Source organism: Vulpes lagopus, chromosome 8 (assembly GCF_018345385.1).
Source record: "Vulpes lagopus strain Blue_001 chromosome 8, ASM1834538v1, whole genome shotgun sequence".
In the NCBI taxonomy this organism is placed as follows: Eukaryota; Metazoa; Chordata; class Mammalia; order Carnivora; family Canidae; genus Vulpes; species Vulpes lagopus.
In genome coordinates, this window is record NC_054831.1 from 84,830,918 (window position 1) to 84,856,792 (window position 25,875).

At 35.5% G+C, this 25,875-nt stretch overlaps 1 protein-coding gene across 2 annotated transcripts in view; it reads right to left on the minus strand.

Annotated features, from left to right (window-relative positions):
• Positions 1-25,875, minus strand: part of PFDN1 (prefoldin subunit 1) — a 68,586-nt gene that overhangs the window by 19,414 nt on the left and 23,297 nt on the right. The window contains exon 3 of one of the 2 annotated variants that reach the window (XM_041766249.1): positions 11,882-11,966. In XM_041766249.1, coding sequence (XP_041622183.1) covers positions 11,882-11,966 — 85 coding nt within the window. Of the gene's footprint in view, positions 1-11,837; positions 11,967-25,875 lie in introns of both variants that reach the window. The other variant, XM_041766250.1, reaches the window with a different exon arrangement.

A 25,875-nucleotide genomic window follows, 5' to 3' on the forward strand; every position in this document is an offset into this window, starting at 1 on the left:
CATATCATGAATAGTGAGGGAATTCAAATATTTTTATTATGCTGGTGACAAGTGAAAGATTTGTAAGCAAGACAAAATGAGGTAGGAGAAACTCTCCTAATTAATCAAAATTAGGAAGACAGCATATAAATGTTTATAAATGAACAAAATAATGTAGTGAAAATTCTGGAAAATGAGAAAAATGGTAAAGTAATAGAACTATCTGCACTAGCAGATTAAAACTCATAAAAATACATCTTTATATTTAATAAGATAAAATGTCCAATACATGCAGGAATTTATAATTTATGAATATTTTCTGAACATTTTTGCCACTATTCTAAGTATTATGTATTTTATAAGATAGTATAGGATAAAGCACTACAAATCAGTAAAATGATATCTTCCTGGGTATGTAATTTTAATTTATGTATGTGGAATTAATAATACAGCTCTATCCAAAAGTATCTCTAAAATAAGTGATGCCTAATATACTACCTTAAGCCATCACATGCACATCCGTGATTTCAGTAATTAAGCAACTACTACAAAGATATCAAGAGATGCTGTTACCTTTTATTACATTTTAAACGGCAAAGCTATGAGGAGACTACTTTTATTCTATCTTCAAAGAAAAGAATTTCAATTAACCTCTTAAATCAAATCTGGACATGACACTGGTTTTTGTTTTGTTTTGCCTCCTTCCATCTTTTTTTGTAAGGGGCATTTTTGCTCCTCAAGTGTCAATTCAGAAGAATACCAAAGTTGTAATGATTCACTTAACAAAAGTGTAGGTATTTTCTAACCCAACCTCTCATCTTACAGATGAGGACACTGAAGCTTACAGCAAGGGCTACAATCCAGAACTCTTAACTCAGCAGAAGGTATTTAAATTAGGAATCTAGGGTAATGAATGCTCTGTTGTAAATCTAGTACACTTGGAGATCTCTACTTATGGTTCAAATATCAGTATGGATCTTGTTCTTTTGAGTAGACATGCAGAGTATGCTCATTAATACAGGTGTGGCCTGTCTACACGTATTAAACAACTCACTTCCTCCGGCCAGTATCTATTACTTCAGGTTAGGGAAGACCTGTGGCTATAAGAAATGACCAGAGTCAGAATCTAGGGTAAAGAAAATGTGTATACTGATTAATTTCCCCTTACCATCTAGATACAAGAGCAGGGAGGTGTGCAATAACGTGGAAGAAAATTCAAAGTCTACCTCATCGAAAGAAATCATTCTTTAGTAGGCTGAAAGTGACTACAGGAACTCTCAGGCATGGGGGGGGGGGCGGATAAGGAGAAATATTCACAGGCACAGAGAAAAGTTAGATCATATAAAACACAAAGTAGTGAAACTTGAGGTCAGTCAGCAGCCCCTGAAGCATTCAAAGGCATAGTCTGGTGTAGGTATAGGCAAATATTCCAAGGAAATCAAGGCACCCTGGGAATGCATTCTAGAAGAAAGGATTAACAGATGCAAGATGCAGAAAGCTAAACTCAAATTTAACTGGAATGCAAATCCTTCTTTTACCTTAATCATGAAATGAAGATACACGTATCAGTGAATAGATGAAATGAGAGGGGTGTATGTGTAAGATACTTGTAATATATATTTTACAAATAAGAAAGGCTGTCTAGTTAACAGGGCAAATCTATTTGAAATGTTCACATCTAAGTTCTCATCAGAGCTGAAATATTTTTTTAAGTAAACTCTACCTCCAATACGGAGCTCAAACTGACAATCCTGAAATAGTTACATGTTATACCGACTGAGCCGGTCAGGCATCCCTGAGCTGAAATATTTCTAATAAGGAAGTGAAATATATTATATCATAGTTTACATTTGGATAAATATTAGCACTTGGATCATAACACATGTACAACTGACCAAAGTACTGAAAATATTGTAACAACCAATAAAGAATACTGAACCAGAAAAAAACCATATAGGGCTTTTTCAGACTCATGCCTATTCTTTAAAAGTCAAAGAGGAAGATTAGGCAGCTACATTGAGCCCCAAGACACCAGAACATAGAGAATATATATAGTTCACTATAAACTCTAGGGCTTCCAACCATCAGGCTCTTTTAGATTTAAGTCTTAAATAACTAAAAACTATTTTAAACATCCATTTTTACAAATGTTGAAATGCAAATGAACTCTATAAAGAGAAAAGTATTCATATGTGAAATCCCAAAGTATGGGACAGCAAGAGAAACATCACTTACAACTCTCCAAGTCAAAACATGAAAAGAGATGAACTTACTAACTTGGAATTACCTTTTTGAATTAAAAGAAAAAAAGAAAAAGCCACTCAGAGGGTCTAGTGACCTAGCTGAAAGTAGGACACCATCAAGCTAATTCTTAAAGTACGAACATTTTATACTTCAGTACTCAAATTCTCTTGAGTTAGAGTGAGGTCTCTGAAAAACAGCTCCCTTCAGCAAATGACTAAAAGATAAACCGTATCAACACTCTATGAGAACATCTTGACTTGTTAAGAATAAAAATGGATTGTATACAAAGATAAACTGTGGTAACTTTACATAATGGAATACATAATGGAATAGCAATGAAAAAAATCACAATATCAAGTAACATGGAGGTTACAAACACAATACTGAGTAAAAAGAAAGCAAAAAAAAAAAATCTATATAGTGATTTTGTTCATATAAAGTGCAAAAACAAACCAGAGTAAATTACATTGTTTGGGGAAGTACAAATAGCTAGTAAAGCTATACTTAAAAAAAGGAGGGGGCACTTGGGTGGCCAGTTAAGTACCTGCTCAGGTCATGATCCCAGGGTCCTGGGATAGAGCCCTGCATCAGGCTCCCTGCTCAGCAGAGAGCCTGCTTCCCCTCTCTCCTTCTGCCCCTCCCCCTGCTGGTACACTCCCTCTCAAATAAATAAAAATCTGAAAATTTAAGAAAAAAAAAGGAAAAGAAAGAATATAATTGCATCAAGAACAGTTAGATACCTAGGAATAAACCTAATCAAAGAGGTAAGACCTATACCCTGAATACATAACACTGATGAAAGAAATTAAAGATGACACAAAGAAACGGAAAGACATTCCATTCCATACTCATAGACTAGAAGAACAAATATTGTTAAAATGTCCATACTAGGGCAGCCCGGGTGGCTCGGCGGTTTAGCACCGGCTTCGGCCCAGAGCCTGATCCTGGAGACCCAGGATCAAGTCCCGCATCGGGCTCCCTGCATGGAGCCTGCTTCTCCCTCTGCCTGTGTCTGCGCCTCTGTGTGTGTGTGTGTGTGTCTCGTGAATGAATGAATAAAAATCTTTTAAATAAATAAATAAACAAACAAACAAATAAATAAATAAATAAAATGTCCATACTACCCAAAGCAATCTACACATTTATGCAATCCCTGCCAAAATAACAACATTTTTCACAGAGCTAAAACAAGCAATCCTAAAATGTTTATGGAACCTGAAAAAAAACAAAAGAAAAGCAAAGCTGGAAGCATCACAATTCCACACTTCAAGTTATATTACAAAGCTGTAGTCATTGAGACAGTATGGTACTGGCACAAAAATAGAACACAGATTAACGGAACAGAATAGAAAACCCAGAAATGAACCCACAATTATATGGTCAGTTAATCTTCAACAAAGCAGGAAAGAATATGTAATGGGAAAAAGACTATCTCTTCAACAAATTGTGTTGGGAAAATTGGACAGCTACAAGCAAAAGAATGAAACTGGATCACTTTTTTTTTTTTTTAAGATTTTACTTATTCAGGAGAGACACACAGAGAGAGAGAGAGAGGCAGAGACACAGGCAGAGGGAGAAGCAGGCTCCATGCAGGGAGCCCAATGCGGGACTCAATCTGGGGACTCCAGGATCACACCCTGAGCCAAACAAAGGCAGGCACTCAACCACTGAACCACCTAGGCGTCCTGAAACTAGATCACTTTCCTACACTATATACAAAAACAAAAATGGATTAAACACCTAAAGATGAGACCTGAAACCAAAAAAATCCTAGAAGAAAACAAAGGCAGTAACTTGTTTGATATCAGCCATAGCAACTTCTTTCTAGATATGTCTAAGGCAAGGGAAATAAAAGCAAAGATAAACTATTGGGACTACACCAAAATAAAAAGCTTTTGCACTGCAATGAAACAATCAAAACTCAAAGGCAGACGGGGCACCTGGGTGGCTCAGTTGGTTAAGCATTTCTCTCTTGATTTCAGCTCAGGTCATGATCTCAAGGTCGTGAGACTGAGTCCTGCAACTGCATAAGGCTCTACACACTCAGCAAGGACTCTACTTGGGATTCTCTTTCTCCCTTTCCCTCTGCCCCAGCCCCTGCTCAGGCACATGCTCTCTCTTGCTCCTCTTAAAAAAACATAAATAAGATAAAATATATAAAGAGCTTATGAAACTCAACATCCAAAAACTGAAAAATACAATTAAAAGGCAGAAGACAGGAATAGACATATTTCCAAAGAAGACATACAGACATCCACGGTTAAAGATGTGGTGTATATATACAGATGTGTACACACACACACACACACACACACACACACACACACAGTGAAATATTACTCAGCCATAAAAAAGAATGAAATCTTGCCATTTCCAATGACACGGATGGAGCTAGAGAGTATTACACTAAGCAAAATAAGTCAGAGAAAGACAGATACCATATGATTTCACTCACACGTGGAATTTCAGAAAAAAAAATAGGCAAAAGGAAAAGCAAGAGAGAGGGCAAACCAAGAAACAGACTCTTACCTATTAAAAGCAAACTGTTATCAGAAGGGAGGTGGGTTAAATCACTGATGGGGATTAAGAAGTAGACTTGTGATGAGCACCTGTGATGTACAGAAGTGTTGACTCACACTATACTGTATACCTGAAACTAATTTTACACTGTATTTTAACTAATTGGAATTTAAGTTTAAAAAAAGAACTATCACAAAAGTTAGGGTTATAGCTATGGGAAGGAATGGCATTTGTATTAAGGGGAGAAAGAATGGGAGAGCCTCTGGGGCATGTCAATATTTTATTTCTTGGCTTGCATGATGTTACAAATGTTCATTTTATAATTATTAAGCTATATGTATTTTAACATTTATTTATGTAAATGCTATATTTTGCTATAAAATAAATGACTAATTTCATAATGGATAATAAATTTTGAGCTATGCCAGTATATAATTCTTGTATAATCTATTAAAAAATCCCATTCACTAGCTCTTCTCTTACCTGCTCTTTTCTATCTAAACAGAAGAGAATCACTGTCTATCATATAATAGCATCCACTTGACATCACCTCCAAAGAGGGGCTCCCATCATATCCACAATGGTACCAACTCAAAAATGAAGTACTCAGGGCAAAACCTGGACATCAAGCCAAGTGCCTACCAGTTACCACCATGCTACGGAAAAAAATGATGTTCAATAGGCAGAGTAAAACCTCAAAAATCACGGGAACTCCTCCAAAAACATTTTCTCATCAGAGTCTCAAAACTCAGCCAACTGCAGAATGTCACAGGCACCTCCTACCAGTTCCCTTGCCACCATTCTTCCTACTTGTTTCAGGAACCACTATCTGACTAAAATTGTCATTTTTGTGCAAGAATAGGGACTTTTACAATTTCTTAGATTTTACTTATAGCATGGGCTGCAGAGCTATTTCACAACCCTGAGATTGTAACATTTTGCGTCAGAAGTGGCATTATGCAGGCCAGATGTCCTGGGTTTCCTTACTCTTATTATGTCACTGCTAAGTTATCCAGGGTAGTGGAAGGGGCAATGACCAAGTCAAAGATAAAGGAAAGGAAGTGATCAACTTGTATACACGTGTGTCTAAAATATAATGGGAACTTTAGACTAAAGGCAAATGAGCTTCAAACAATGATTGCCTCTCACATGGAACAAAGGAGCGAAACTAAGAGAATGGTGGTCAAAATGTGCTCAAACTCATCAATGAAAGCTTATGGTTATCTCAAGGATTCCAAGTATTTGAAATTCATTAGGCGAGAGGTAAGAAACTGAACTCTAGCTCATCTGAAAAGTGATTCCAAGTTTTTCTAAAGGCAAAGTCCACAAAATTATATCCTTCTTACTTCAAAAAAAGTAAGCAAAAAATACAGGAAGTATTTTTTACTCTTTAGAAGAAACATATTGCCTCAATCTATCAAATCAATGTTTTTTTTTTTTTAATCTATCAATGTTTTAACTCAACTTTAAAACTAAATTTTCTAAAAACAAACAACGAAAAAATAACCTAGTTTCCCATTGTAGCAATGCTGTCCATTTCAAAACGAAAATTATTTTTATAAAGACAGACAAGAGGTACCTGGCTAGTTCAGCTGGTGGAGTGTGCAACTCTTGATCTTAGGGTTGTAAGTTCAAGCCCCATATCAGGTGTAAAGATTATTTAAAAATAATTTTAAAATCTTAAAAAATAATAAAAAGACTCAAGAGTCATCATTCGAACTCCCCAATTATATCCATGTCATTTAAGAAATAAGTTTTTGTACTTTTCTAACATATACTGTATTATGTATTACAGACATTCAGCCATCTTTTAAAAATTATCGTAATCTTTAAAAAAACAGACATAAATAACATGGTTACTCTCTATCATACTGAAGCCACCCTTTTATATTTTCTCTTAGCCAGGACCAGAATCACTGGTCTATACTAATCACCATTAGGATGAAATGATTATTTTTTTCCTCCAAGAACCTGATCTATCTTCATAAAGGAAAGATAGACATCTAAATAATACTATCATATTTTGAGCCTATTATGAAAAGATTTTTTTTTCATGAAAAGATTTTCTAATCAATCCCAGTAAAATGACTACAACCAAAGAATAACCCAATATTTGCGTAGTATTTTGTAAATATGGTCTACCTTCCCAATAAGCTAGTACTTGCCTTTACCCTTCTGGTAAATAATCTAACTCCCATCAAGGGAACATGAAAGCAGGGTTATAGAACACCCACCTCTGCTCCATAAAAGGAAAGGGCCAGTAAGTGAGGCCACTAGATGGGCTAACAATGTAAGCACAGCTTTAAGAGAGTTTATCAAGAGCTAAACAAATTCTAGGTAAGCTTCACATTCATCAGCAAAGACTGGGGGGGATAGTTGCAGAAGACAAACATGAAGAAACAGTAAGAACAGACATGGATAAAAGGGAGTCCAGGAAATACTAATGAAAATGGGTTCTTGGGATGCCTGGGTGGTTCAGCGGGTGAGTGTCTGCTCAGGGCATGATCCTCAGATCCTGGGATCAAGCCCCACATCAGGTTCCCTGCGAGGAGCCTGCTTCTCCCTCTTGCCTATGTCTCTGCCTCTCTCTCTGTCACTCATGAATAAATAAATAAAATCTGGGATCCCTGGGTGGCGCAGCGGTTTGGCGCCTGCCTTTGGCCCAGGGCGCGATCCTGGAGACCCGGGATCGAATCCCACGTCGGGCTCCCAGTGCATGGAGCCTGCTTCTCCCTCTGCCTCTCTCTCTCTGTGACTATCATGAATAAAAATTTTAAAAATGTTTTTAATAAATAAATAAATAAATAAAATCTTGAAAGAAAGAAAGAAAGAAAGAAAGAAAGAAAGAAAGAAAGAAAGAAAATGGGTTCTCATTTCAGAGAACTTGAATCAGATAAGCACCTCTGTCATTAAAAAGGTGTATCCATAGTGTCATTTGTACAGACTACTGGCAGGAAGTGAGGAGGCATACAAAGTGGGCCAAGTTAACAGCTTTGATCAAAACTTGAAACTACAGGGACGCCTGGGTGGCTCAGCAGTTGAGTGTCTGCCTTCGGCTCAGGGCGTGATCCTGGAGTCCGGGGATCAAGTCCCACATCAGGCTCCCTGCATGGAGCCTGCCTTCTCCCTCTGCCTGTGTCTCTGCCTCTCTCTCTATCGCTCTCTGTCTCTCATGAATAAATAAATAAAATCTTTAAAAAATAAATAAGTAAAGGTAGGAGGGGAAAACTCCAGAAGGAAAAGCCACTTAATAGAGAAAATAGGGAAGAAGTAATATTCAGAAATAGTAAGAATTTCCGGAACTAATGAAAGATTTTAATCCATAGATTCAGAAAATCCCACTTAAACCAAGCAGAAGTAAGAAAAAACTAGTCTAAAAAAGACTAACTCCACACCTAAACATATCCCAAAGAAACTGCAGGGATGCCTGGGTGGCTTATGGGACGCCCAGGTGGCTCAGTGGTTGAGCATCTGCCTTTGGCTCGGGTCATGATCCTGGAGTCCCAGGATTGAGTTCCACATTGGGCTCCCTGCATGGAGCCTGCTTCTCTCTCTACCTCTCTCTCTGTGTCTCTCATGAATAAATAAATAAAATCTTTAAAAACAAAACAAAAACAGGGGATCCCTGGGTGGCTCAGCAGTTTTGCGCCTGCCTTTGGCCCAGGGCGCGATCCTGGAGTCCCAGGATCGAGTCCCACGTCGGGCTCCCGGCATGGAGCCTGCTTTTCCCTCTGCCTGTGTCTCTGCCTCTCTCTCTCTCTCTCTCTATCATAAATAAATAAAAATAAATCTTTAAAACAAAACAAAACAAAAACAAAGAAACCACAAAGCATGAAAGACAAAAAGAATATTAAAAGTTACCTAAGGGACAGGTGAGGGGCTCAGTTGGGTGGCTAACTCTTGGTTTTGGCTTAGGTTGTGATCTCAGGGTCCTGGGGTCCAGCCACATGTTGGGCTCCATGCTCAGTGGGGTGTCTGCTTAAGGATTCTCTCTCCTTGTCTCCCCCACTCTTGTGCATGCTTTCTCTCTCAAATTAATTAATATTTTTTAAAATAATAAATTAAAGTAAACAGAGAAAAAAAGACAAATGAACAAGTAAGCTGACAGAGGCCTTTTCAACAACGACAATGGAAGCCGGAAGTCAAAGACCTGAGAAATTCCCAAACATATAAAGCAAAATGAAACCTATCCTCTGAACTATGTACACATTAATAATGAGCACTTAAATACACAGACAGTAATCTCTAAACACCAATCCCCACTAAAATGAAAGATGGAGAAATTGGTAAGTATCATCATGGAGATCAGACTTGTGTCTCTCAATCATGAAGTGAATAATCAGAAAAAAAAAAGAAAAGAAACAGAATCTGAACACTACAATTAACAATGTATGTGTGCATTAGTGCACATGGGGACATGCATATACTTTAGGCTGAAGTAACAAAACCCTAGAAGTATGGCAGTGTAAAATACAGGATTGCTTGAGGAGAGAAGAGTATGTAGTGGGAAATATTATCAAAAATACAAATTAGGACTGTAAAGTGTATTAAATGTAGAGGTACGGATCATGCAATAATTAAATGTTGGATAATAACCTACAACAGTAAGAGAAGTGGAAAACAAGAATGTTGAAAATATAAACTAGAAGTGGAAAGATAAACTATCAAATAATGAAAACCAGTGTATACAGCATAATTCCTCTTTATTAAAAAAAAAAAAGTCGGGATCCCTGGGTGGCACAGCGGTTTAGCGCCTGCCTTTGGCCCAGGGCGCAATCCTGGAGACCCAGGATCGAATCCCATGTCGGGCTCCCGGTGCATGGAGCCTGCTTCTCCCTCTGCCTGTGTCTCTGCCCCTCTCTCTCTCTCTCTCTCTCTCTCTGTGTGTGACTATCATAAATTAAAAAAAAAAAAAAGTGTATATGGGTGTATGAATGTGTTCATAAAATAAAATTTGGAATGATACACACCAAACTGTAGAGGTGACATTATAGGCATGTGCAGGGAAGAGGGGAAAGTAGTATTTTCATTTATCAACAAGCCAGCTAACCCACTTCCATTATCTGGCAGATATCAGGATACTCTACCAGTATTTGAGAAACTCCAAAAAAAGGTAACTTTGAGGAAAAAAACTTCCCAGGGTGCCAAGGTGGCTCAAGTGGTTTAAGCATCTGACTTTCAATCTCAGCTCAGGTCTTAAGTTCAAGCTCCACACTGAGTATGAAGCTTACTTGAAAAAAACATTCTTAATACTCCTCAAACTGAACAGTATGCTAGAATCATCACCTGTGGGGGCACTTGGAGGGCTCAGTGGTTGAGTGTCTGCCTTTGTCTCAAGTCATGACCCCAGGATCCTGGGATCGAGTCTGGCACCAGGTTCCCCATGGGGAGCGTGCTTCTCCCTCTGCCTTTCTCTCTGTGTCTCTCATGAATAAATAAATAAAATCATTTAAAAGATTTAAAAATTATAAAATAAAATCATTACCTGTGGCAATATCCTTTTCAATTATAAAAGTAAACACATGCTTGTTATAATTTACCCAATGCAAAAATTATAAGAAAAAAATAATTTCATGCCCATATCCCATCTAATTTCCTTAGGATAACCAGTGTTAATGTAATATATTTATTGACATATCATTTTGAAATTTTATACAGAGCACTAATTTTTTGTGCTTTCATAAAAAAGAGAATCACAGACATAATACATCTGGTTACTTATAAGTTTTAGATGTATTTACCTACAGCTACAAAAACAGGTTTTTGGTTATCTACATGAAATAGTTTTATTTAGAGTTTTTTAAACTACTATCCTTGAAAATAGTAGAAGATATAAAACTCAATCAAGAACAGCTGGGCTAACAAAAATGATAAAATAGGACACAATAACAAGTTGGTTACTAAAAGGTAAGTTTTTTCTTTTTTCGTTTTTTTGTTTGTATGCTATAAATGTTTTGCTTTTATAATACACCTTTCTAAGCTACAAACCTATTATCAGGTTGGTTAAATTATGATCACTAGTCAAACAAAAATAAACCTAAGTAACCTAAGACACTACATACCCAGGCCATTCCAAGTTGGTGCCCCTAAGAAATCCCTGGGAGGATACAGGGGGTGTCTCACCAATTCCACAGAGGGCTGAGTCAGATTCTGAACTACTGCCTCAAACAGTACTCACACAAATTAGATAAAGTGACCTATGAAGTCATTGCTACCACCCTCATTTCAGGAAATCTTGGCCCCAAAGAAATAACAACCAGTCTTTTGCCCAGGCCAACTTTTACCATGTATAGGATGGACCTTCCACTCAAGCCCAAGAAGAATATCTCATCAAAGGTCTTAATGTATATGGAAAATGTAATAAATTGCAATTATCCAAAAATTTACTAAGTTACTCTTACTTTTTTCCCTAGCTGGAAAAAAAATTTTTTTTTTCCTCATTGCAGTACCATCTTCAGATAGTGATACCTAATCTTCATTAAGCAAATTACGATATATAAGAGACATATATCAAGATTCTTTCAATACTATTATCATTAACCACTCTCAGGCCAATCCAGCATAATATGGGCTGTTTCAATATACACTATGTGTTTTGCCTTTTTTTTTTTTTTTTTTTTTTTAAGATTTATCTATTCTACTGAAAGAGCACTAATGGGAGAGGCAGAAGAAGGAGACAGAAACCTAAGCAGACTCCATGCTGTGTGGAAAGCCCAACACAGAGCTCAATCTCACACCCATGAGACCATGACCAGCTGAAACCAAGAGTCGGACACCCAACTGACTGCGCCACCCAGGTACTCTTGCTTTGTTTTTAAAAACAGACATGTTCATTCAAAGGTAATGGAGAAAATATATTCAGATTAATAGCATCTGATCTTCTTAAAAAATCTCCACATTTCCAAGACACTATTTTTTTTTTCTTCCTCCCTTCCTTTTTTTCTTTCTTTTGGGGGAGGAAGGAGGAGTGTCTTACACACTGCTATAAATATGACTGCTTTATTGCTCTAACACAATTTGAAAAAATGAAAATAATGTGACATGACTTTTGCAGGTATACAGTTTCATTTAACATGACACAGTGAGATAATTACCTTTTTCTTCAAATTTACTACTGTCAATATTTACTCAAACTTACTTCTAGTTCTTTAATTTTTTCTTCTGCTATTTTCTGTTTCTCTAACAGCTGACTGTGAATTACCTCCTTGGACTGAAGAATAAACCTACAAAACACAAAAAAGTTGAAGATTAAAGCCACATGTCCACTATAATCATCAAAATCAACAGCTACATACCATAAATATTAAACTAAGAAAATTAAAAGGATGATCTATCTCCCAACTTGGGACCAAAAAAGTGCACTACTACATTAATGTGACAAACTCAGTAAACCACCACCACAGGTTTAAGCCTTGGCTGAGGGCTAAAGTTTAAAAAAAATTCTGCTTTCTACTCTAAGAAGGAAATCAGGCTTTAAGTAGGATTCATAAATAAATGAAAAAAATTAAAGGAATAAAAATCTATCACATGCTAAGGGAAAAGTTAAATAATAAATTTCCCCTATAATTTTTTTCAGTTGTTTAGATCAACTTTTATCTAATGTTTTTTAAACAATATTTTTAAGTTAGAGCTCCCCCTCCAATCTTTTTAAACTTTTTTCTAACAGCAGTAACTCATGACCTTTTAAAGTTACAATCAAGTACTGTGTTAGGATCAATGTATTAGTGTTTATAGGAGTTCCTCAAACAAAAAGCACTGTAAAAAAGCCTAGTATCTTTTATTATTATTTCCAGAGTGTATAGTACCTCTGAAAAGCTCAAAATGCACAAGTGGAAAATTTCAACTTTTTCCATTTTACCATCAGGCAAATTATTTACAATTCATGAGAGTGGAAATAGGGGAAGCTTTAAAAATTAGCACTGAATCCATTTTGTGAACATATGTTCATAATTCCTGCTGTAGGGAAACGAAAAATAAACTATTTATAGCTTTAAAAAAGTGAAATGAATTATTTTCCTTCTACTGGAATCAAGTGTCCAACTAGGCTATAACAGATTTCCATTAAAGATTGTAATTAATTAGGCAGATGGTTTCTTCTCTTTGCATATAACTTGAGAGTTTAGCAACAAAGAACTAAACTTCATTTCTTTATTTATTTTTTTTATTTATTCATGAGAGACACAGAGAGAGGCAGAGACACAAAAGCAGAGGGAGAAGCAGGTTCCCTGCAGAGATCTTGATAAGGGACTGGATCCCAGAACCTCGGCATCACGACCCAAGCCAAAGGCAGACAGTCAACCACTGAACTACCCAAGGCATACCATAAACTTCATTTCTTTTTGTTGTTTTAATTGAAGTATAATTAACAAATAATATTCTATTGGTCTCATGTGTATTATGTAGTGATTCAGTATTTGTATATACTATCAACTGATCACAAGTCTAGTTAGTTATCATTTCTCACCACATAAAGTTAGTATTATTAACTGTATTAACCATGCTGTATATTATACCCCAAGACTTAGTTATTTTAATAACTAGAAATTTGTACCTCTTAATCCCCATCACCAGTTGTGCCCCTCCCCACAAACTCTCTGTACCTTTTAATCTGGGCTTTGTTTTCTTTGTTCTGCTTTTTTAGACTCCACTGGCAGTGAAATCACTTGGTATGTCTTTCTCTGACTTATTTTACTTAATATAATACCCTCTAGGTACATCAGTGTTGTCATAAATGCCAATATTTCATTTTTACGTGGCTGAGTACTATTCTATTGTGTGTATATGTTTTCTCATGTGTCTGTTGGCCATCTGTAGTCTTCTTTGGAAAAACTTCTATTCAGATCCTCTGCTCATTTTTCATTTGGATAGGGTTCTTTTTTTTTTTTTTTTTTTTTAAGATTTTACTTATTTATTTATTCATAGAGGCACACAGAGAGAGAGGCAGAGACACAGGCAGAGGGAGAAGCGGGCTCCATGCAAGGAGCCTGATGTGGGACTTGATCCCAGGTCTCCAGGATCACGCCCCGGGCTGCAGGTGGTGCTAAACCGCTATGCCACTGGGGCTGCTCTGGATAGGGTTTTGTTGTTGTTGTTGTTGTTGTTATTGAGTTGTAGGAGTTCTTTATATATTTTAGACATTAACCCCTATCAGACATATGATTTGCAAATACCTTCTTCCCTTCAGTAGTTTACCTTTTCATTATGATAATGGTTTCCTCTGCTCTTTGGAAGCAGAGCAAAGCTCTGAAGCTTTGTAGTTTGATGTAATCCCACTCATTTATTTTTGCTTTTATTACTCCTGCTTTTGGAGTTAGATCCAAACAATAACAACAAAAGAAAACAAAAAATCTCACTAAGACTAATATGAGGAGCTTGCTACCTATGTTTTCTTTTAGTTTTATTGGTTTTAAGTCTTACATTGAAGTTTTTAATCCACTTTAAGTTAATTTTATGTTTATGATGTAAGATATTGGCCCAGTTTTCCCAACATCATTTACTGAAGGGACTATCCTTTCCCCCACTAGATATTCCTCTAAGTTAATTGACTATATATGCATAGGTTTATTTCTGAGCTCCCTATTGTTTCACTGACTTATGTATCTCCTTTTAACAGCGAAATAAGAAGATAGCAATATGCCATTTTTTCTGCCAACCTCAAACACCACCACAACACAAAACAAACAAAAAAACCACCACTGTGTCTAGGGTGGGTTTTTATCAAGAGGATGTTATTATAGATACAAAACAAGTAAAAACAGATTTTAAAAATGGCACTTCAGCTCTGTCCAAACATCTGGAAGAAAACTGCTCCTCTTCTTTATAAATATACCCTGAAATATATAATACAATCTGGTAAAGTTCTCTTTCACTCTACAAATAATTAACCTTGTTAATGTCCTGATAGGGACAGTCCACATCATTTAACTAATGATCCTGGTCTTCAGTAGTAAGTTGATCCTTTGTTAAAATTTTAGTCCCAGTGATAGCACACATTCACGCAAAATAAGGACTACTATATAACCTCTTGTGACCAAACTATTATTAGTCCAAGAGACAGGTGCTGCTTCTGATGAATATTTTTTTCAGAACTATTTAGTATAGTTTCTGAAGAGCAAAGTGTTTCAAACTATACTAAGTCTCAGTGGTACCATGTAAAACTATTGTAAATCTAGGCACAAAAGTCACCAAATTATGTCATAACATGCACAATTTTACTAACAAAGCCTTTTAGCCACAGAAATAATTTTCAGAGTAAAATACACATTTTTAAATAGCACTGACTGCTGGCCAGTGAGTAGTATTCTCAAATAATAGGTCATCAGACATTACCTTTATTAGTGTCTGGGAAATTTTCAAAGCTAAGATTAGAGATCAAGTCATTACTTATGTAGCCTTTAAAAATAAAGTATCTGAACAGATACTAAATCCCTTGAGCAGAAAATAAAATTACTAGAAAGCAAGAACACTCAACAACAAAAACATGTTTTTCCATGACCACACACCCTTTAGGTAGTTACACTGGACTGTACCAACTTCAAAGGCCAGAGAGATGGTGTCACTGAAGCTGGCCAATTTTACTATATAAGGACATCTCAGCCATAAAAATTTTAAACAAGGATGAGTATTGAATAAACTCCAATGTTTACCTCAATGAGTAGTTACACTGTAAAATTCAGACGAAAAAATATACAGAAAATTTGGTTTAGTCTTTGATTTTTAAAAAATGCCAACCATAAATCTAATGAAGATTGGGAAGGGCTCCAAGAAATATTTGACTTTTTGGAAAAACTCTTTAGAAGTATTTTTTCATTGTTAAAAGGCACTACATTATCAGATGCTATTTTGAAGATAAAACATATAATAACGTAATTATGACTCCTATATCATAAATATTAAGCACATAGTTTCTCAAAGTAGAGAATCTCACAGAGATCCTGCCTGATAGTTTATGGAAAGCCAAATGGTAGATAAAGGATTCTGCTGTTCAAAATGTGCCACAAAGGAAAAATAAACAGTGAAGAGGAAAATTATTTTTATATGAAAAATGACATGCAAAGAATGTGCTTACAATATTCAGGATTATATATTCTAGACTAGAGTTACTGCTCGTAAAAAGCTTCTACACTGGAAACCAATAATATGTGGCCCTGCACTGTCAACTTTCAAGCACTAGTAGCCTGCTATTTAACTTCTTCATTTATTTATAATGATGCCATCTAAGGAGCACCTGGGTGGCGCAGTCATTTAAGCATCTGTCTTCAGCTTAGGTCATGACACCAAGGTCCTGGGATAGAGAGCCATGTCAGGTACACTACTCAGCCTGCTTCTCCCTCTGCCATTCCCCTCACTTGTGCTCACTAGCTCTATGTCTTGGTCAAATAAGTAAAATATTAAAAAGAATTAAACAAAATAATTATGCCATGCAAAATACATCTTTTTTTCAAATACATAATTTTTATGATGGCTTTTAGGTTTGTTTCTTGGGAAATATAAGAGGCTACGTTCTGAAATGTCCTGCAGGTTGGTACATGACTTCCACTTTCTTATGACTCAGCATGAATCAAAAGTGTTGTTTACCTGCCCAAAATACAATCCAAGATGAGTGACAACGTTGTCTTTTGGGTATGCTCACCTGGACACACATTATTCAAACACAACAATATGCTTATAATATATTTTATATGGGTAGGAAACTTTTAGAAGAAATGTAAAAATATATGGCATTTAGGGCATTCACAAATTAAGAGGCAAAGAAAAGGATGAATAAGAATGAGTCTATCTTGGGACACCTAGGTGGCTTATTTGGTTAAGTGTCAAGCTCAGGTCTTGATCTCAGAGTCATGAATTCAAGCCCCATATTAGGCTCCATGCTGAGTGTGGAGCCTACTTAAAACAAAACAAAAAGAATGAGTCTATCTTGCTTCTTTCCCTCATTCCACTTATGATGAAAACCACTAGCATGTACACACAAAGATCTATGTGCAAAAAATTTTTGTCATAATTTTTTTTAGCAAGCAAGCAAGAAGAATCTAAATCCCTTAGTAAAGAAGGAATTTTAAAATTATGGTACATCCAGGGCGCCCAGCTGGTTCAGTCAGTGAACCATGCGACTCTTGATCTCAGGGTTTTTAGTTTGAGCCCCACATTGGGTATAGAGATTACTTAAAAGTCTTTTAAAAATAAAATTATGGTACATCCATATTGTGGAATACTGAACAAGTAGAGACTTTCATTACTAGCATAATGGAAAAGAGATACCCTAAACATTCTTCCTATTAAAAACAAAGCAAAAAAAAAAAAAGTTTTTCTAACATTTTGCTGAGCAAACACACATGAAACATTCCAGAGGCCCAAAAGAAGTGAGATCAGGAATTCTGAAAGGTATGAAAGGAGTAAATTTGCTTTCAACTTGAGAGTGCCTGCTAAATTCCAGAGACCTTGAGGATCCATACTGACAAAAAACAAAACAAAACAAAACAAAACAAAAAAAAAACAGGAGATAAAAAATCTAGAGACCACACAAAATGAAGATACTAGTAGGAGAATCCTCAGTTAAAGCCAGGTCCCCAAAGGGTTCCACCTTCAGTCAGAATGAAGAAGAGAGAAGAAAGAAACTTGCCCCTCAGTAGGATAAAACAGAAGAAAACTGTCTACACCACAGTAGTAAATAAAATGAGCAAACAAAAAAGTCTCCTAAACATGTATAACCAAAGGAAGGTAGGTAGAGGGAAGGCAAAATGGGTAAAGAGGAATGGGACATACATGCTTCCAGTTACAGAATGAGTAAGTCACAGGGAAAGAAGGTACAGCATAAAGAATATAATCAGTGGTACCGAAAGGGCATTGTACTGTGATAATAGCTATACTCATGGTGAGCAGAACATACACATTTCTTGAATTACTGCTATACACATGAATCTAATTAACATTGTATTGTCAACTACACTTCAATTAAAAACTTTTTTTTTTTTTTTTTAAGGAAGCCCAGGTGGTGGCTCAGCGGTTTAGCGCTGCCTTCAGCCCAGGGCCTGATCCTGGAGATCCGGGTCAAGTCCCGCGTCAGGCTCCCTACATGGAGCCTGCTTCTCCCTCTGCCTATGTCTCTACCTCTGTGTGTGTGTGTGTGTGTGTGTGTGTGTGTGTGTGTCTCATGAATAAATAAATAAAATCTTAAAACAAAACAAAACACTTTTTAAAATTCAACACAATAAAAAAAGAAACATAGTGAAATGGTAATTTTTTAAAAAAATCTGTAAAGATACCTCAGTTATATAGGAGGAGTGTATAGGGGGAGCATAATTTTCAGATTTTAATCTTCAGGATGTAAATAACTGTTTTTCAAAATGAAAGCTATGAGTTCAAATTTTTTTTTTAAAAAGTTAAGTAGGATATATATATAAAACATTTCATTTTTACTCAGAAAAAATACTTGGTTATCTTTTTTTAATTGTGATATAACCAACATGTAACATTATATTAGTTTCAGGTATCAGTTCTTACTGGAATATAAGGACTCTATTATTTTTATTTTTATAAGTAGTTATCAAAAAGCAAATGACAAAATCGATTGTGAATTATTTCTAAAAGCAAGGACATTAAACAATTAACTTATAAAACTTATGTGAATTAGTGCTACAAGTTGTTAAAGCCTCACTAAAGGTAAACCTACATTTCCTACAAATTTTTTTTAAAAAGTGTTTTAATTAAAAAAATAAAAGAATGGGTAACTATACCTGGCCTTCTCATGGGTTGTGGTCCAAATCTGACCTACTATGTGGTTTTAGAAAATCTCTAGTACCGACTTTAATTTATAGTGTTCCTTATTAGGTGGGTGGCAAAGCTGAAGTAATATAAAATGGTTTAATAAAAATTAAACTAAAAGAGAATGGGTTAATAAAATGGGTTAATAAAAAATAGGTTAATAAAATGGGTTAATAAAAATAAATCAAACTAAAAGAGAAAAGGCTATTAAGAAAACCAATAAAATAAACAAAATAAATAAGATACAGCATGAAAAACCTAAGGAATAATATTGAGCAGCCTAAAATATTTATAATTAGAGATCCAGAAGTAAAGAATGAAGCAGAAGAAACACTTGAAGAAATAATAAACAAGAATTTCCTAAAACAAACTAAAAACAAACAAACAAAACAACATACTACCAAATCAGTTCTAAGACACCTGGAGAAATCCAAGCAAAAAAAAAAAAAAAAAAAAACAAAATCAGATGTAGCAGGTAGCATAATCAAACTACTAAAACAAAGATAAACAGAAAATCTTAAAGGCAGCCAGAGAAATCACAGATTACATTCAGAAAAAACAAAAGTAAGAGTCACAGTAAACTTGTCACAAACTATACATGGTGGAAGACAATGGGATAACATTTTCAAAGTATTGAAAGAAAAGTTACTAACTCAGCAGTACATAAAAAGTGAAAGTATCTTTCAAAAATGAAGAAGGAGAAAAAAAAATGAAGAAGGAAAAACTAACTCGCTGGCTCAGTTGGTTAAGCAGCCAACTCTATATTTTGACTCAGGTTATGATCCCACGGTCCTGGAATTGAACTCTAAATCAGGCTTCAGGGACGCCTGGGTGGCTCAGTGGTTGAGCACCTGCCTTTAGCTCAAGGCGTGGTCCTGGAGTTCCAGGATCAAGTCCCACATTAGGCTCCCCTCGAAGAGCCTCCTTCTCCCTCTGCTGTGTCTCTGCCTCTCTTTCCGTGTCTCTCATGAATGAATAAATTCTATAAAATAAAGTAAAATTAAATTAAATCAAGTTTCACATTCAGCAAGGAATATGCTTGAGGATTCTCTATCATCCTTTGCCCCTCCCCCCGCTCATGCACCCTCTAAAATTATTTTTTTAAAAATAAAAAACTTGGGATCCCTGGGTGGCGCAGTGGTTTGGTGCCTGCCTTTGGCCCAGGGCGCGATCCTGGAGACCCAGGATCGAATCCCACATCGGGCTCCTGGTGCATGGAGCCTGCTTCTCCCTCTGCCTATGTCTCTGCCGCTCTCTCTCTCTCTCTCTCTGTGACTATTATAAATTAAATAAATAAATAAATAAATAAATACAAATAAAAATAAAATAAAATAAAATAAAATAAAAATAAAAAACTTTAAAAACTGAAGGAGAAATTCAAACAAAAACTGAGTTTATTTTGGCAAATATAGACCATAAAAAATGTTAAAATTAGTTCTTCAGCAGCAGAAGGAATAGGATATAACCAGGCAACTTACAAAGAAATAAAAAGCACCAGAGATTGTATAAGTTAAGATGAATATGAGACTTTCTTTTTTACCACTAGTCACTTTTTAAAAAAGATTTTGTTTATTTATTTACTTGAGAGAGAGAGAGCATGCAAGCAGGGAGAAGAGCAGAGGGAAAGGGACAAGCAGACTCTAAGCCAAGCACAAGCCCAACATTGGGCTTGATCCCATGACCCTGAGATCATGACCTGAACCCAAATCAAGAGTCAGACACTCAACCAACTGAGCCAGCAAGGCATCCCTGTTGTTAGTCATTTTAAAATGCAGAGTGGCAAATGTGGCTAGCATGCATTTGCCAATGCAAAGTGGCAAATGTGGCTAGTGGTCCATCTAGGCACATCCATGTGTTTTTATGTCTATGGCTGTTCTCACCAAAAAGGCAGAGTTAGGAGAGACTGTTGTGACAGAGATCATATGGCCAGCAAAGTCAAAAATATCTATCTGACCCATTAAAAAACAAGCTTCCAACTCCTGATCAAAAGCAAACCATAACACATAAAATGTGTTAAAAAAAAAAAAAAAAGGAATGGAGGAAGAGATTTGAAATATTAAAGATGAAGCAATATAATAGTACTTAAAGGTAGACAATAAAAACATATTGTAAAAACAAGAAAATCACAAAAAAATGTTTACTAAGGACTAATAAACGAAAAATGAGGATTAAATATTAACATAAAAAATAATCTAAAAGAGGAGTACCTGGGTAGGCAGTCTATTAGGTGTCCAACACCTGGTTTCAGTTTAGGTTGTGATCTCAGGGTCATGAGATTGAGCCCCACATCAGGCTTTGCGCTTAGTGCTGAATCCACTTGAGTTTCTCTCTCTCCCGCTCCCTCTGCCCCTCCCCTGCACAGGCTCTCCCCCTGAGATAAACAAACCTTTTAAAATATATTTTTTTCATTGAAAATATATTTTTTCATTTCATTTAGAACATATTTTTTAAAAGATTTTATTTATTCATGAGACACACACAGAGACAGAGGGAGAGAGGGAGAGACACAGGCAGAGAGAGAAGCAGGCTCCAAGCAGGGAGCCCAATGTGTGACTTGATCCCAGGACTCCAGGATCACCCTGGGCCAAAGGCAGACACTCAACTGCTGAGCCACCTAGGCATCCCTAAAATATATATATGTTTTTTATTAAATGCATTTATTTTTAAAAATTATACATGCATGTATATATGTGTATATATACATATATACATACATGTTTGTATATGTGTATGTATATATACATATATGTGTGTATACGCATATATATGTATATAAAATCTATAATATATATATAAAATCTAAAAGAAGGCAGGAAAAAAAGAGGAAAAAGAAAAAAGAACAAATGAAACAAATAGGAACAAGTAGCAGAGTGGTAGATTTCAATCCAACCACAGCAATAATTACTTGAAAAATAAATTATCTAAACACTCTAATTAGAAGGTACAAATTGTCAGAATGGATTAAATATCATGACCCAACTATGCAATCACCAATAAATCTACCTTAAATAAAAGGACATATACAGGTTAAAAGTAAAGGCATGATCACACCCACTAGGATATAAATATTGAAAAAGATAAATAACAAATGTTGGAGAGGATATGGAGAAACTTGAACCCTCATCCATTGCTGGTGGATATGTAAAATAGCATGAGCCCTATGGAAAACATTCTGGCAGTTCCTCAGAAGATTAAATATAGAGTTATATAATGACCCAGCTATTCTACTTCTAAGAATATAGCCAAGAGAAAGGAACACACACACACATATATATATAAATATTCAAAGCAGATTATTCATGATAGTCAAAAAGTAGAAACAACTGAAATGTCCATCAACTGATAAATGGATAAATACAATGTGTTATATTCCTACAATGGAATATCACTCAGAAATGAAAAGGAATAAAGTACTGATACACGCTACAACATGGATTAACCTTTAAAACATAATGCTGAGGAATGTCAGGCAGGCTCAGTCAGAAGAGTATGTGACTCTTGATTTCAAGGTCATGAGTTCCAGCCCCATGTTGGATGTTAGAGATTATATAAATAATACTTAAATAGGCATATCTATACAAACAGAATGATTAGTGACCGCCTACAATCTAAAGAGGAAAGGAATATGGAATAATGACTATGGGTTTATGAATTCCTTTCATAATGAAAAATATGTTCTGGAATCAGTGGCAGTGATTGCACAATCTGATGAATATTCTAAAAACCAGGGATTTGTACACTTTAACATGTTTTAAAAAGTCCATTTTATGTTATGTTAGAATTTTCTCTTTAAAAAAAGAGCCAAAAACTTAAACACTTCATCAAAGAAGACATGAAGATGACAACTAATACTCAACATCATGAGTTATTAAAGAAATGCAAATTAAGCCACAAGGATATACCATAACATATCTAATGGAAAGCCTAGAACTAACAACAAAAAAAGGCGATACCAAACATTAATGGAGATGCAAAGCAACTAGAAACTCTCATACATAGATGGTTGGCAAAATGGTACAGCTACTTTGGAAAAGAGTTGGTCAGTTTCTTCCAAACTTTGACCACCAGGGAACTCAGCAATCCCACTGCTAAGTTTATAATCAAGAAAAAAAAAAAACATATGTCTGCAAAAACAAAATTAAACAAAACTGTACACAACTATTTATGACTATTATAGTCATAATTGCCAAAAACTGAAAACTCAATGTCCATCAACTGGTTAATGGACAAAATGTGGTACAGCCATACAATGCAATGCTATTCAGAAATAAAAAGGAACTACTGACACACCTAACAACGTCAAGAAATCTCAAAAGTTACACCAAGTCAGACAACAGACACAAACGGTTATAAACAGTATGCTTCATTTACATAACATTCTAAATAAGTGGAAAAAAATAAATCAATAATTATCAGGGAGTAAGGGTAAAAAAAGAAGAATGACTAAGAAAAGTCTTTAATTTTTTTTTTTTTTAATTTTATTTGAGAGAGAGCAAGAACATGAGCAGGGTGAAGGGCAGAGGGAGAAGCAGATTCCCCAATGAGCAGGGAACCCAACACTGGGCTAGATCCCAGGACTCCCAGATCATGACCTGAGCCAAAGGCAGACACTTGACTGACTGAGCCCCCAGGCACCCCAGGAATGTTTTGATATAATCAAAATATGATGTAAATATTTCAAAACCAGACTGCGGTGTTAACTACACAACTATATAAATTTGTCAAAAGATATAGAACCAAATGACTAAAAAGGATAAATTTGAGGTGCCTAGGTGGCTCAGTTGGTTAAGCATCCAACTCTGCGCTCAGGGCAGTCAGCTTGTTTCTCTCTCACTCTGCCCCTCCACACTGCCCCCTTTTCTAAAAGAAAATAAATAAATCTTTGAAAAAAGAAAAAAGAAAATCAGGAAATGATTTCCAACAAAATGGAAAGAATAGATTAATCCTAGAATGACATTAACATAAGTATACTTAAGAGTCTCAAAGTGACTAAGAAAAAGAACATCCAAAAAAAAATCCATTTTTTAAAATTATGAAATAAAATCAGACAGATACATATCAAGAAAAATTGAACAAAAAGAACCAAATTCTGGGAGTTAAAATTAATAAAAATAATTATAATTACAATAATTAGTTAAGAGATACAGGAGACAAAAAGATGTAAAGTGGACATAGATGAACTGTTTTATGCTAAATGAAATATGCTTATAGCATTTATGCTAAATGAAATAAGTCAATCAGAGAAAGACAATTATATGATTTCACTCATGTGGAATTTAAGAAAATCAAAGGGTAAAGGAGGAAAAAATAAAATAGGATAAAATCAGAGAAGAATGCAAACTATAACAGACTCTTAAACTATAGGAAACAAACTGAGGGCTGCTGGAGGGGAGAGTGGTAGGGGGTGGAGTAACTGGCATTAAGAAGGGCATGTGATGAAATAAGCACAGGGTATTCTATACACTCGATGAATCACTGAACTCTACCTCTGAAACTAATAATACACTATATGTTAATTAATTGAATTTAAATAAAATTTTTAAAAAGATGTAAAACATTACAGTATGATTTCATTTTTATGTGGAATTTAAAAAACACAATAAATGAGCAAAGGAAAAAAGATACACAAACCAAGAAATAGACTCTTAACTATAGAGAACAAGCTGATGGATGAGAGGATGGGGGGGAGGGAGTATGGGGGGAAGGCTGGGTCAAATAAATGATGGGGATCAAGGAGTGCACTTCTCATGATGAGCACTGGGTGAGGATGTATGGAAATGTTGAATCACTATACTGTACACATGAAACTAATAAAACACTGCATGTTAACTATATTGGAATTACAATATAAAAATAAGCAAATAAAAATAAAAAACAGGGGGGAAAAAAAATAAAAAAATAAATAAATAAATAAAAAACATTCCTATAACCTGTAAAAAAAACAACAAAAAGATGTAAAATGTTAAGTCAAAAACATAAAATGTGGCAAGGCAGGAGTATAATGTTGAGCTTTACAATGGGGTCAAACTTAAGTTGTTATCATTTTAAAACACATCATTTTAGGGGTGCCTGGGTGGCTCAGTTGGGTAAGCATCTGCCTTTGGCTCAGGTCATGATCCCAAAGTCCTGCGATCAAGCCCCACATTGAGCTCCCTACTCTGTGGGGAATCTGCTTCTACCTCTTCCTCTCTTTCTGGCCCTCCCCTCACTGGGGCTGTCTCTCTCTCTCAAATAGATAAATAAATTTTTTTTTAATTTTTTTTTTAATTTATTTATGATAGTCACAGAGAGAGAGAGAGAGAGAGAGGCAGAGACACAGGCGGAGGAAGAAGCAGGCTCCATGCACCAGGAGCCTGATGTGGGATTCGATCCGGGGTCTCCAGGATCGCGCCCTGGGCCAAAGGCAGGCGCCAAACCGCTGCGCCACCCAGGGATCGCGATAAATAAATTTTTTAAAAAAGAAATACATTACTTTAGATATGTCATTGTATGTAAACCTCATAGTGACCATAAAGCAAAAATTGATAGTAAATACACAAAAAAGAAAAAGGAATATAAGCATACCACTAAAAATTTCATCAAACCACAAAGGAAAAGAGCAAGAGAAGAAGGAACTGAGAACCACAGAAACATCCAGAAAACAATTAATAAAATGGTAATAAGCACAAATCTATCAAGAATTACTTTAAATGTTAGGGGACTAAAATTCTAAGTCAAAAGACAGAGTTAATAAACAACACTCATGACCCATTTACATGCTGCCTACAAGACACTCCCTTTAGATGTGGAGACATATGCAAACTTAAAGTGAAAGGATGGAAAAAGATATGTAATGCAAACAGAAACCACAAAAAAGCTGGAGCAGCTATACTTGTACCAAACAAAATAGACTTTAAAACAAAGACTATAACTATAGTTACAGACAAAAAAGAGCACTATACACTGATAAAGGAGTCAATCCAATAAGACAACATAACATTTGTAAATATTTATGTGCCAACTGTAGGAGCACCTAAATATATAGCAAACATTGGCACACCTGGCTGGCTCAGTTGGAAGAGCGTGTGATTCTAGATTTTGGGGTTGTGAGTTCAAGCCCCACGTTAGATTTAGAGATTACTTAAAAAATAAAAATCTTTAAAAAAATAAATAATTGAAACAAATATTAACAAATCCAATATTAACAAATCCAAATATAAACAAATCAAAAAATAGCAACGCAATAATATCAGGACACTTTAATGCCCCTACTTCCATCAACAGATAGAAAATCACTAAGGAAACATCGGCCTTTACAACATGTAACACCAAATAGACTTAGCAGATATATACAGAACATTCCATCTAAAAGCAACAGAATATACATTCTTC